General features: G+C 34.3%; 1 protein-coding gene across 1 annotated transcript in view; it reads left to right on the forward strand.

Moving 5' to 3' along the window:
- Positions 1-13,424, forward strand: part of LOC129757298 (venom protease-like) — a 40,906-nt gene extending 27,482 nt beyond the window's left edge. The window contains exon 4 of the mRNA XM_055754473.1: positions 13,089-13,424. Coding sequence (XP_055610448.1) covers positions 13,089-13,232 — 144 coding nt within the window. The 3' untranslated portion in view covers positions 13,233-13,424. The remainder of the gene's footprint in view (positions 1-13,088) is intronic.
- The last annotated feature ends 526 nt before the right edge of the window (positions 13,425-13,950 follow it).

Below are 13,950 nucleotides of genomic sequence, written 5' to 3' on the forward strand. Positions count from 1 at the left end.
GTAGAAAACTCAAATTTGGAACTAAAGTCACCCCCAGCCATTTCACTTTGTCTACATTGTTTAGCAAAAATCCATCAATTTCTAAAGAGTCAGGAATGGGAACATCTTTTTTCTTAGTGAAGCGCATTACAATAGTTTTATCCGGAGAGACTTGATATCCTGATCGTTTTGACCATGTTGCTATTTTGTTAAGTGTTTTTTGTATTTTTTTCCGCAATACTTTTCCGTTTTTTCCGGACGAATATATGACTATGTCATCTGCGAAAACTAAAACTTTAACATCCCGTGGGATGAAACTGAAAACCGAATTAATTGCAATCAAAAACAAATAAACGCTCAAAACCGATCCTTGAGGAACACCATTTTCTAAAATTTTAGATTCTGAAGTGCAGTTACCAACAATAACTTTAAATGTTCGATCTTCGAGAAAATTTTTTATGAAACGAAACAAATTTCCACCAATATTCCAATCTTTAAGTTGTTTAAGAATCATAAAACGCCAAGTTACATCATAAGCCTTCGAAATGTCAAGAAAAACTGCATCTGTCATTTGTTTTCTTCTGAAAGACTCTTTCACATCACCTATCAATGTTAGTATATGTTCATCCATAGATTTTCCTTTTTGGAAGGCTATTTGTCGTGAATCTATTAAATTTCTTCGATGTAATTCTGAAGCTAAACGAAAAGAAACCATTCTTTCCATAACCTTTGATGGACAAGCATTCAAAGAGATTGGTCGGATATTTTTGGGATCAGTATGTTTTTTGTTCGGTTTAGGGATAGGTACAATGAGTGACTCTTTCCAAATATCAGGAAAATTATCCTCATTCCACAGGTGATTATATGCTTTGAGAAGAGTTTGTTTAGCATGATATGGTAAGTGTTGTAGCATGGAGTAATTAATGTTATCAGGTCCACAACTTTTTCCTTTACCTTTATCCAACGCAATCATAAGTTCATCAATGGAAAATGGACAATTGTATAATTCGTTTTCAGCAAAATTACACGATATTGAATGTTCTACTTTGTTTTTGTATGATAAAAAATCTACTTTATAGGAACTATTGCTAGAGTTTTTTGCAAAACATTCAGCCAAGGTGTTAGCTATTTTTGTTGGATCGTTAGTTATACCTTCACTTGTCTCAATTAATGATACTCTTGATGTTTTACTCATACCTCGTAGTGATCTGACACGCCCCCACATTTCACTAGCTGATGTTTCAGAATGGAAAGATGAAGTAAAAGTCTCCCAAGATTCCTGTTTTGCCTTCCATATAATTTTTCGGGAATCAGATCTGGCTTTTTTAAAATCTTCTAAATACCTATCATATTCTGGATCTTCTTTTCCGATTTTCCTAAGCTTTCGCAAAGTTTTTCGTCGTCGTTTAATCGCGGTATGAACGTCATGTGACCACCATGGGACTGTTTTCTTAGGGGCCATTTCTGAGGTTCGTGGAATGGAGTTTTGTGCTGCATTGAATATAGTATTAGTTATTTCCTCAATAGAAGCTGTACAACCTGCTGGAAGGTTTTCATCAATAATTTTCTCAAACGCATTCCAATCAGCTGCTTTAGTAATCCATTGACTACGTCTACCGATATTATTTGTAGTTTGATTACCCAACGAGATTTTGATGGGAAAGTGATCACTCCCGTATAGATCATCAAGTACGCTCCATGTAAAATTTAAAACTTTTTCTCCTTTGCCTATTGACAAATCTATGCTTGAAAAATTACCTGTACTTAAACAAAAATGAGTTCCAGCATTATTCATCACGATAAGATCGTTTTCAGCAATTATTTCTGATATTATTCTTCCAGATCTGTTGGCTTCAGAACTTCCCCATTCCGGGTGGCTAGCATTAAAGTCTCCTAAAATCAAAAATGGTGTGGGCAAGGATTTTTCGAGTGATGAGATTTCTATTTTCCCAGTGTCCATTCCGTAGATACAGAGAAAGTATGCAGATCTTGAAAGGATAGGAAATTTGAATAGCAACAGCTTGAAGTTGTGTATTTAAAGTTATTTGCTTATGAGGAATATTTTGTACAACTGCAATAGCAACTCCACCCCAAGTGGAATCGTAATCAACACCTTTTTTACCGTACACGTTGAAACCGTTTATTTCGAATGTTGTTTTATGATGTGTTTCTTGCAAAGCTATTATTTTAGGATTAATATCGGAGATGAGATGGGAAAGATCATTGCGATGGGAGTTTAATCCATTCAAATTCCATTGTAAAATATCCAAAATAGATGTCATGAAAGAAAATAAGTACAGATTTTAAATACTATCTATATCAATATCATTTCCATCGAACATATCTTCATCACTGCGAGAATCAATTGTTGGACTAGATTTGCGTTGATGTTTGCTAGGTGGTTCTTTGCTGTAAGGTGAGAGGGGGCTGTTAATTTGAGAGTGCGATTCATTTGAGAGAGTTTTCTTCAAAGATTTATTGTCGGTTCGCTTATTTTTCGGTGATTGTTTTGTTTCAGTTACAACAACGTTCAGTTTAGATTGAGACTGTGTTTGATTTGTTTTTGGTGGAGATACAACTGTTTCTGAGAAAACAATAGGAGATTTGTTGGCAGCTATAGGAGAAACAATAGAACTTACGAGAGGGATAATTGCAGATTCACAAGCACATTTACATCCGCATTTGCGCATAGGAGTAGGAGAGAGCTGAGCAATATTAAGTCGATTAGATATTTTTTTTGAGGCGTCAGCGTATGATTTGTATTCTTCTTGTTCGGCAAAAATGCGACGAGCAGATGGGTAAGGGATATCATTGTCGATTTTTATTTCAACTATGGCAGCTTCAGATTTGTATACGGAACAGATGGATGAAGTAACAGGATGGGGACCAGAACAGTTAACGCATATGGGAGACAATGTACACACATCGCCATGGAAAATTTTACTACAATTTTTGCATTTTTTTTGGTTTTGGCATTTGTGTGCGACATGGCCGTATTCAAAGCAGTTGGAACAACGAATTGGACGGGGATAATAAGTGCGGGTTGGTTTTTTCGTAAATCCAATCTTGATGAACGTTGGTGAAGTATGTTGTCTTATGGTGAGAACGATGCTGTCGGTTTTAACTAGGCTTTCACCTACCTTCTTCTTGATTCTATCCACTTTTTCCACATGTTGGCTTCGAAGTTCTTCCAAGATTATTGCTTCATCAACATTTCTTACCTCTGGAGCGTAAATGACAACCTTACAAAAATTCAGCGTACGATGTTCGTAGGTTTTGATTTTCGTACCATCAGACAGTTGAGATAACTGCAACAATTTCTCGCATTTTTTAGCGCCTCGTACTTTAAGGATGATGCGAGCGCCATTTTGTTCCGTTCGCGAATCCTCTACATCACCAATAGTATTTATGATGGATCGATGGATGACAAAAGGTGATACTTCAGCTAGCGAAACACTACTTCCACTTTCCACAACAATATATCTAACTTCGCCACGATTTGGGATTAGTGATCCCAACGCAGGAAAGTCATCTTTTTTGTGAAAACCCCCAGCCGCCATAGCGACGAGGGTAGTTTTTTATTCAAATTCACCAACTATTTTTTTTTCTATATAAACTCAACTTAATAATAGAGAGCAAAACTCTGAGAGCTATGAACGACTTCTCTTATGCTTCAGCTGCTATCGATTAAAGCGTCCGATCACGATGCTGGTTGGTGAAAGACTGAATGAATACTTTTGAAATATTTTTTTTTGAAGGGGAGGGGGGGATGCTTACACTAATTACACTAGTTTACAAAATTTAAAAAAAATCGTGAACTTGATTAACTGACCAACATTTTTAATGTAAAATCGGGCGCTGAATCCGAAAATGAAATTCAAAAAATTCTCAGTAGAACCGTTTTTGAGTTATGCTCCAAATATGAAATTCCGGAAAAATTAAAAAAGTTCGTGTACTTAGATTAATATATCTCGGACGGCATAACAGTAATTTGAAATCCCTCTTTTGCATGTTGAAGGTGAATAAATTTTCTATCGATCATCTGAACACAGTTTTTGCGTTTGACCAACAGTATTGTTGATATTAGTGACTTTATGAGAAAAAAATTTATAAAAAACTCATATTTTTAGAGAGAATTTTATTTCAACGAAAGTTTTAGACTCCATGGTAGCATTTAAAAAATCTGATTTTCTTTTGCGCTTAAATGTCAATTTAAAACAAAGATTTCAAGTGGTTGTTTATCAAAATCGGTTGAAATTTGAAGAAGTTATGGCTACTTTACCATAATAGTATTTTTTGTAGTTTTTCATAATTTAACGAACCGCAGTACACTTATCATAGTATAGGAAGAATGAAACATGATAAATCTCACTCGCTCCATGTCAAAATTATTTATTAGTTTACCAGAAGGTCACATGCCAAGTTTCAGGAAGATCTGACCATAAAGAGAGGTTGCTTGAGTCTCAAACGTGAATACAATTTTGAGGTATTTTGCCCAGAAGGAACGAAAAATACTGGTTTTTCATCAATAACTTCTTTCATCACTAGCTGATAGTTTATTATGGTTGGTTTTCTTAGAGTCTAAGTTGAGACAAATATTTCACCCGAAGACTGTAACTCGATTGGATTTGAAACAGAAAAGTTATTGCAGTTCAAAGGCCGCAAATTTTGTCCAACACGCAATGAGTACTTTTTACGCATTGCGTTTTATACGAGAATTTTCGACCAAAATACAATCTTTGAACCTTTTTTGTTTCAAATCCAATCGAGTTACAGTCTTCGGGTGAAATATTTGTCTCAACTTAGGCTTTAAGAAAATCAACCATAAAAAACAATCAGCTAGTGATGAAAGAAGTTATTGATGAAACACCAGTATTTTTCGTTCCTTCCGGGCAAAATACCTCAAACTTTTATTCACGTTTGAGACTCAAGCAACCCCTCCTTATGATCAGATCTTCCTGAAACTTGGCATGTGACCTTCTGGTAAGCTAATAAATAATTTTGACTTGGAGCGAGTGAGATTTATCATGTTTCATTCTTCCTATACTATGATAAGTGTACTGCAGTTCGTTAAATTATGAAAAACTACAAAAAATACTATTATGGTAAAGTAGCCATAACTTCTTCAAATCTCAACCGATTTTGATAAACAACCACTTAAAATCTTTGTTTTAAATTGACATTTAAGCGCAAAAGAAAATCAGATTTTTTAAATGCTACCATCGAGTCTAAAACTTTCGTTAAAATAAAATATTCTCTAAAAAAATGCGTTTTTTATAAATTTTTTTCTCATAAAGTCACTAATATCAACAATACTGTTGGTCAAACGCAAAAACTGTGTTGAGATGATCGATAGAAAATTTATTCACCTTTAATATGCAAAAGAGGGATTTCAAATTACTGTTATGCCGTCCGAGATATATTAATCTAAGTACAAGAACTTTTTTAATTTTTCCGAAATTTCATATTTGGAGCATAACTCAAAAACGGTTCTACTGAGATTTTTTTGAATTTCATTTTCGGATTCAGCGCCCGATTTCACATTAGAAATGACCTTCAGTTTACTGAGTTCAAAAATGCTGTAAACTAGTGTTATATTTTTTGTTCTTTCAATGTTTCTTTTCAAGAGCGAGCAAAGGCGCTATATCCAAGGTCAGAGACCAGAAATGATTGTGCATCGAAATCCGAAACTCTAAATTCTTATTAACATTGAAGTTAAATCAATACTGTAAATTTTTTAGTAATGAAAATAAGGAAATTTGTAAAATTATTAACTATACTATGGGGTTTTGGATTTCGGTACAGAAAAACATCATTTCCACCCACAGAAGGACGAAGTCACACGGACCACCATCAAGGAGCACAGAAATTTAGCATATGTGCTCCCAACGTTAAAATCTCACTTATAGTCATGGAAACGTATGGTACTGTTGTCCACGTTTCTTCCTCCCTTTGTTCCAGTTGTCTCTGCGTCCAATACTGCACAGTGGGCCCGGCCAAGTTAAGATGAGTAGTAAATGTACTTTTACTACTCACCGGGATGCTGACAAGATCTGGCTGTGTACGTATCATAAGCATAAGCATAAGCATTATAAGTAGTTAAGTAAAAATTCCTTTAGTTTTACAAGTTTTTTGTAATGATACCTTAATGATATCTATTTTTGAAATCACTGTAAATTTTAACTCAAAATCCGCGCACTATACCGGTAACGAAAATATTTGCTATTTGTGTTCAATTTTGAACACCTAAATAAATCTGATTTTTATCACCGAAAATTGAATACCAAATCATGGTATCATATTGAACTCACTTTTCTGCTTTACTGTTATAAATGAAACCTTAGTTATACCTCGTTTTGTTATCATGGAAAAAAACAAAACCAAATGGTGCTCTCATTTTGGTTTTAATGTCTTGTTTAGGTATTGATTTGGAATCATATTTCGACATATACACTGCCGGCCAAAAGTTTGGGATCATCCGCTAAAAACATGTAAATTTTGATCGTTCATATCTCAGCCGTCTGAGGTCATATTGCAAATCTTCTGATCTCATCTGAAAGATAATGAGCAATAGCTATTTCGGAGATATTTTGCCCAGAAATAATGTTTTAGTTTTGTACCTTAAAATTAACCTAAAGTTAGAACATTTTCAAAAAATCGCACTCAATTTTCAAAGCCGATCATCTAGGGATAGGGTGGACCAAATTTCAAATTTTGAGCTGCAGTAGAATCCTTAGTCTATACTTCTCAAAGCACAATCAATAATTAAGAAAATGAACACTTAAGTTATCGTCCAAAAGGATCATTCTTTTAAAAACATGCAAATTTGTCTCATTCATATCTTTCTCATCTAACATCGTATTGTAGATCTGAAGGGTTTATTTGGAAGCTTAGGAACTGTTGTTTTTTTATTAATTCATTCAAAATTATATTTTAATGTTATAACCATAAAACATTCAGAATCATAAGTGTGAACTTAAAAAAAAAACAATTGTTTTCAGGTGATTTTGGTTTGGTTATCACTTTGAAATATAATTTTTCAATGAATTTATGAAAAACAACAATTACTAAGCTTCCAAATGAACCCTTCATATCTGCAATACGATGTTAGATGAGAAAGATATGAGTGAAACAAATTTGCATGTTTTTAAAAAAATGATCCCAAACCTTTGGCTGATACACCATACTAATGGGTGATCCCAAACTTGTGGATGATAACTTAAGTGTTTATTTTCTTAATTAAAAGTATATTCTAAAATTTTAGCACAAAACTTTTTGATTGTGTTTTGAGAAGTATAGAATAAGGATTCTAATGCAACTCAAATTTTGAAATTTGGTCCACCCTATCCGGAGATGATCGGCTTTGAATATTGAGTGCGATTTTTTGAAAATGTTCTAACTTTAGGTTAAGTTTAAGGTACAAAACTAAAACATTATTTCTGAGCAAAATACCTCCGAAATAGCTATTGCTCATTATCTTTCAGATGAGATCAGAAGATTTGCAATATGTCCTAAGACGGCTGAGATATGAACGATCAAAATTTGCATGTTTTTTAGCGGGTGATCCCAAACTTTTGGCCGGCAGTGTAAATGCTTCAATGAAACCTAATTTTGTCATCGGAAAAAATGCGATACTAAATTATGCTATCATTTTGGCATTAATAGCTCATTTTGGCTACTGTTTGCTATAGATTCAGGCATCAAAGTCTGCTCGGGTCCCTATTCACCCAACTTGGGGTATGAACGAAATTTAGTCACTATTCATACTTCTACTGCCAGAACTTATGGTTTTCGACAAAGTTGTCCAGCGGAAAATTTCCTTTAGATATTTCATAAATTGGCACAAAAACCATGAGCAATTCGGTTCCACAGAAGAAACAAAAATGATGTTGATCTCCCATATAAACCTAAAAGTTCAAATTTACCAAAATTAAGCTCTTCAGACTCCAGGGTTTGAAAAATTCATAAATGACCTCAAATCGACTCAGTCTAGTACACAGATATCACAAAACTCATTGACCAGAATGATAATTAAAAGTAATAATTGTTAATTTTTTAACATAACATTTTTATTATTTTGTATTACTCCGGATCTCTGTATAGTATACCATCATATCTGGTCATAGACCAAGATTTAAGCACCGAAAAGAACAAAGAAAAAGTTAGTAGAAAAAAAAAACCGTTCAAGGTCTGTTAAGAACTTGGAGGGTTTTTACAATATTTGCTTTTTTTCCATGGGATGAATGAAGTGACATGATATGAAGTATTTCATAATAAAAATAGGAAATATTTTTAAAAATATCATAAAATACAAAAATAATGTAAAAGTTCTTATCATTAAGCCACCATAAGGCTTCAACAATTTCTTTACGAACCACAAATGGAACTGAAACAATCTTATCGGATCGTAGCATGCCAAGACCCATACGGTTTTAGCCCGAATCGGAAAACCTTCTTTCTTCACACTAGCTTGAAATGCCCATTCATTTGTCAAATATCACAAACCAAGCACAAATTTGAACATTCATACTTGAAATTAAAATTTCGTGTAATTCATTGAAATAGCTTCCTCCATTCGATGTTCGCAATTCGATCAACACACCACAGTACAATTTTTAATCAACAACTGCAGATGAAATTCGCTTTTTCGGCGGAATTTGTGAGCTCCGTCAGAAGTTTCCCTTAAACGATTTTATTAAATTACCATTTCAAAATGTTGCACATTTTCGGACTAAAATATTACGCCACCTCTGGATGCCGTGGACCAATTGCTCAAAGGAACGATTGAAACTTGCTGCACATGGCAAAATTTTGCAAATCCATAACCCAATTTAAAACACATCCACAAGCCCCTCCACAATCAGGTTTAGAACACTTCCGGCGATAAGTGTTTCTATGAACTTCCGGATACTCGTTGTATACATTTTCGAGCAACTAATCACAAAAATTATACTAAAAACGATCAATTTTTAAAAATTGTCACGAACACGAAAAACAAACCACGTGCGATGCCATCAGGTCAACGCCTAAATGGCCGCGGATCTTTCAACAACCCGTAGGGGGTGAACAAAAATAAATAAGGTACACCGGGGTAAGTGTGGACGCGGGGTAAGTGTGGACGATGGCTATAAAATCAATACTGTGCACTATTTTTTCAAACTTTTGACGCAGAATGTTCAATTTACTTGTAATCTATCCAATAACTGTGAAAAAGATACGATTCAGACAATAACGGATGTTTACTGCGACTTTTTCGGAATTTTCTATTTTCAACTACGATGTCGAGTTGATGTGCATCTTTTTCAATTGCAAATTTCTCCTAAACTAGCTGGTTCTCGATGAAAAACTCTACATTGAAACAATCCTTACATTCCAAACAACCAGTTAGGAAAAGAAACGGCGGTTAAAAATTAAGAAAAAAGAGATTATTTACAAAAAACTAAAATTTTGTCTTCAACCCCTACCTGGGGTAAGTGTGGACGGCTTTAAAAAGACTTGATGTTTACACATTTTTTCAATTTTCTGTCCTTCATCCTTTATGAGTTGTATTATTTAGCTATATTTAGCATTCGGATCATGAAAATTTGAGTAAAGTACTTATTTGTTCTGTGTTTTTGATAAAATCGGATCTCGTGTGTTGTAACATAAATTACACACTATAATTATAGTATCATGAACTTTTTTCAAAATTTTGGACGGTTCGAGCAATAAAGTAACGTATTCAACCGAGAAAACACAAATTTTTTTTAAATTTCCTGAGAAATCAAAGGGAAAATCTACCGTCCACACTTACCCCATAAAGCGGGGTAAGTGAAGACACCAGCCGTCCATAACGATTTACGTGATAACTTTTTTCGCTTTGCTTCTATCGAGCTCATCTCTTCAGATTTTGTAAACAGCATGTTCTGCATCACATTGAACGTCAATTTATCAAAATTGCTCAACTGCTGATTTTTTAATGTTTTTTTAAAGTTGAACTATACGAAAACCCGTCCACACTTACCCCGGTGTACCTTATTTAAAAATTGATATTTTAAAACTTTTTCGACTTTTTTTCTTCGTTGATTAAGTTGAGTTTAGGTCAACAAAATACAACATCTGGAATAGAGCTGGAATAGCTTAAAGAGCAGCATTTGACAGAAATATTACGGAAATAGTCTAAAAACCATACACCTAAAGCCGTTTTATGGAACCTACTGCTTAAAGATAACCTGATTTTTTAATGAAGATAGGGAGTTTTTAAAACTGACAATTTGCGCCGGGGTTTTCAGATTTTCTCCAAAATATCTTACTTTTTGCGACGAAAAACACATAATTTGTTGCAGATTTTTCAAATTTAAAATGTTAAAACTAAAAAAAATCTACAAAGTTTTGCAGGCTTAGAAATGAACTATATATTTGAAATTTTGGGGACAATCTGAAGTTTTCCTGAACAAACATGTAAAAAATAGAAATTGCAGTTTCATTCTGTTATCCCGCTTAAATATTCCAATCCAAATGAATTTCTTTCACTAATCACTAATCGTACTTCCACAGCCAGAACTTATGTCTGAGTCCCAAAGAACAATAAAAGCGAGTTATTATTCTTCGTGTATTTGTTCATGTTTTCGATTATTCTAACATAAAAACATTAAAATGATCAAAAACATAAAGTGGTTGGGCCTACCATGGAGCCGAGAACGCAGAGACATCTGGAACACAGGAACAGAAGAAACGTGGACCACCAGTACCATACGTTTCAAATGGGCAGTATCGTTGGAAGCATGCTAAGAAAAATGCTCCTTGATGAGTATACTATGAGTCATGTAAATTCAATTATCAATCACCAGGTCCTTTCTTCGGCGGTTGGAAATGATTTATTTTATACACAGAAATCACAAAACTTGAATAGAAGCATTTTGAAGAGTTTGATGAAATAAAAAGGAGATTAAGATTCTAAGGTTCTTTTCCTAAAAAAAACTGTTTTGGATTTCAGTGTAAAATCATTTCTGGTCATCGACCAAGGATAAAGCGCCTTTACTCGCTCTTGGAAATAAAAAAGGACAAAAAAATATTAGCAGTACATGAAACCTTTCGAGATCTGTTTAGAACTCGAAGGATTTTTAAAAAAGTTCATCCTTATTATCAACTAATTGGAACCGTTTAAAGTTGGCCATCAATCATAAGCTGTTCAAACCATGAACATTATAATTTGAAATGTATGGCTTCCTTCACGCAAGTAAGATTTTTTATTTGTAGAAAAATTGTAACAAGTTTACCAGAATATATTTTAATTGTTAGTCTTGATTAATTTAAAAAATAATTTGCCTTTCAAAAAAATAAGTATAATTTAATTATGGATACTTCTCTTTGCGCAGCACGTCCCAATTAGGTGTTCGGAATGAAAGTTAAAAGCTTTCCATTCGTTGCTCTAGAGAAATCCGCAAACGTGTAAAGTTCTGTGAATCTTTATATGTTTCTCGCTCAGAGGCAGGTAGAATTTATCACAGTAAAAAGTTTTTAAGTAAAATGAAACAATCTCACCCAATTCAACTAATCTTTCCTGGCTGCTAAGCGCACTCTCTGCGAAATTGTTGTCGCATCTGGTAACTGCAGTTCCATTCCACAGACAACATTATTCCAAAATAAGCTATGCAAAAACCATCATAGCTAGCTATGTAAAAAAAGCATCAAAAAAAACTTCCAATGTCATAAAATCACTCGTTGTTTTCGTTGAATTATCATTAAGGGGGGGGGGGGTAGGGTCTAACGGGTATAAAAAAACACCATTTTCACGATTTTTTTCTAGAGCTATCGTTCAAACAAATGTATTCAATTTTTTTGCATTATACAAAGCATTGTTAAAAGAACATTTAGTAATTTTTTCGTAAAAAAATATTGAAAAATGAGCCGGTGACGGAGCATTTTCGAGGATGCCTTTTAGAAAACAGGATTTGCGGTGGACACTGTATCTCAGCACAGAATCATCTGAAGTCAAAAAATCAGAGCAAAATATTTTTAATAGATGTTTTTCTGGACCCCAACGTTTTTATTTAACTTAAAAATATTTTTATGAAATTTTTGTGGCTGTTTGAAGTAAAAACTACGATTTTTCACGAAAAAATCCTCCATTTTTCACCTGTAAAATCTCCCCAAAGTAAAAAAAATCAAAAAAGAAAAACGTTGGGGTCTGGTATTTTATATGTAGAAAATATGTTCCAAATTTGAAAAGAATCGGATAAGTAGTTTTCAAATGACGATGTCCACGGACTTTAAAAATGTGCTTTCGAGAAAAACGCGTTTGAAGTTTCTGCTCTTGCTTTCTTGCAGTATTAGATAGGAGGAGATAAAGGCCTATAACTTCTCCAGTTTTACTTCAATTGACTTGAAAATTTGACACAACATTCTTGAAATGTTTTACAATAAGAAAATAAAAAAATAAAAAAATCGATTTTTTGAAAGTATTAGACCCTACCCCCCCCCTTAAAAGCTCAATTCAAACACCACCGCTATGTGCTGTTGGTTCTTCACATTAAAACACACATACTTTGCCAACCATTTCAAACTTTCCCAAGCAAACAGTGGGAGATCTTGGAAGCAGATCACTAGACATGATAAGTCACTTTCCTCACAACATTATTCCCGAAACACAACTTTCATTTTGTGGAATTCTTCTATAATCTGCACAACTTTTTTCTCCATTTTCGTTGTATTTACAAAATTGCAACCATTGATTTACAATATGTCCTCACTGATGTATTTCATGACTAACAATCGCGACCTTTCCATCCAAAATTCGATAGATTTTTATTCTTTTCCCACACTCGTTTTCAACCGGGAAGAAAACGTTTTCTGCTCACATAATTACTCCGAGAAAGATTCTTTTTCCAAGCAAAATTCCACCAAAACTTCCAGCGGAACCTGGCTCTGTACCGGTCCAGCTTAATTTTGATATCACATTATCACACATTTTCTTAACTTTCGCAAAGAAATCGTTAATTTTTTCCCAATCCAAATGAATTTCTTTGTTAAAAAATTAAAGTTTCAGCCAGAAGGTTATTTTCGCATTTACCTTACTCATGATTAGTCGTTTTCTCTAATTGCAAAACAATTTTCCCTCCTACCGACAGCTTTCTTACAACGGCCAGTACTACTACTACAACTTAATCGGCATAATTTCCTACGGATATGAATGCGCCAAGGCCGGTTTTCCGGGCGTTTACGTGAAGGTCGGACCGTACATCCCGTGGATTGAAGCTAAGCTGAATCTGTGAAATCGACCGCCATCCCCCTCTCTTATTACCCTTCATCGATTTGCAACCGAGGAACGTCGACGGTATGAATGAGCAATTTTTATTCCAACTGTAGCTAGAGGTACATACATAGATTTGTCATCAATGGCCTTCCAAATCCATACGCAGCGCAGGTTTGTTCTAGACGAGTTTTCTGGCGGATATTCTGATAATAAAGTCATCTGAAATCAAATTCTACTGGTGCTGCGATGACGTGTTTATCGATCTAGCTGAGTAGTGCAATATCACTTGAAATTAACGAGCTTCTAATATTTGAACGGGACGCAGTGAATCGAAGACGAACAAAGACGAATAAACAATGCGATCGAGTCTGAATGCGAATATTAAGCAATGTCATCATTAATGGCATTGAGAAAAAAATGGTTCAATTGAGCCTAAATGATGGGACAGAAATTCTGTCACAGAATTGTAAAAAAGCAGTTGCTTTTAAGTGATTGATTCGACTCCTAACTAAACTAGGCTCAGCTGCCAGGTTTTCAAATCGAAAGTCATCTTTTAAAACGTGTTGTAACGATGTTGACGTCATCCATTGATAGTTCTGTACAGAGAGTGTTATTAAAATGTCATGTAATTGGAAACTGATAACGGTACTTAACATTTTTGGGCTTTCCCTTTGGGAAGAAACTAAGCTCTTTGCCTGAATCATAAAATTTTCCGTACATGTTACCAAAAAGAGAAA

This window comes from Uranotaenia lowii, chromosome 3 (assembly GCF_029784155.1).
Source record: "Uranotaenia lowii strain MFRU-FL chromosome 3, ASM2978415v1, whole genome shotgun sequence".
NCBI lineage: Eukaryota > Metazoa > Arthropoda > Insecta > Diptera > Culicidae > Uranotaenia > Uranotaenia lowii.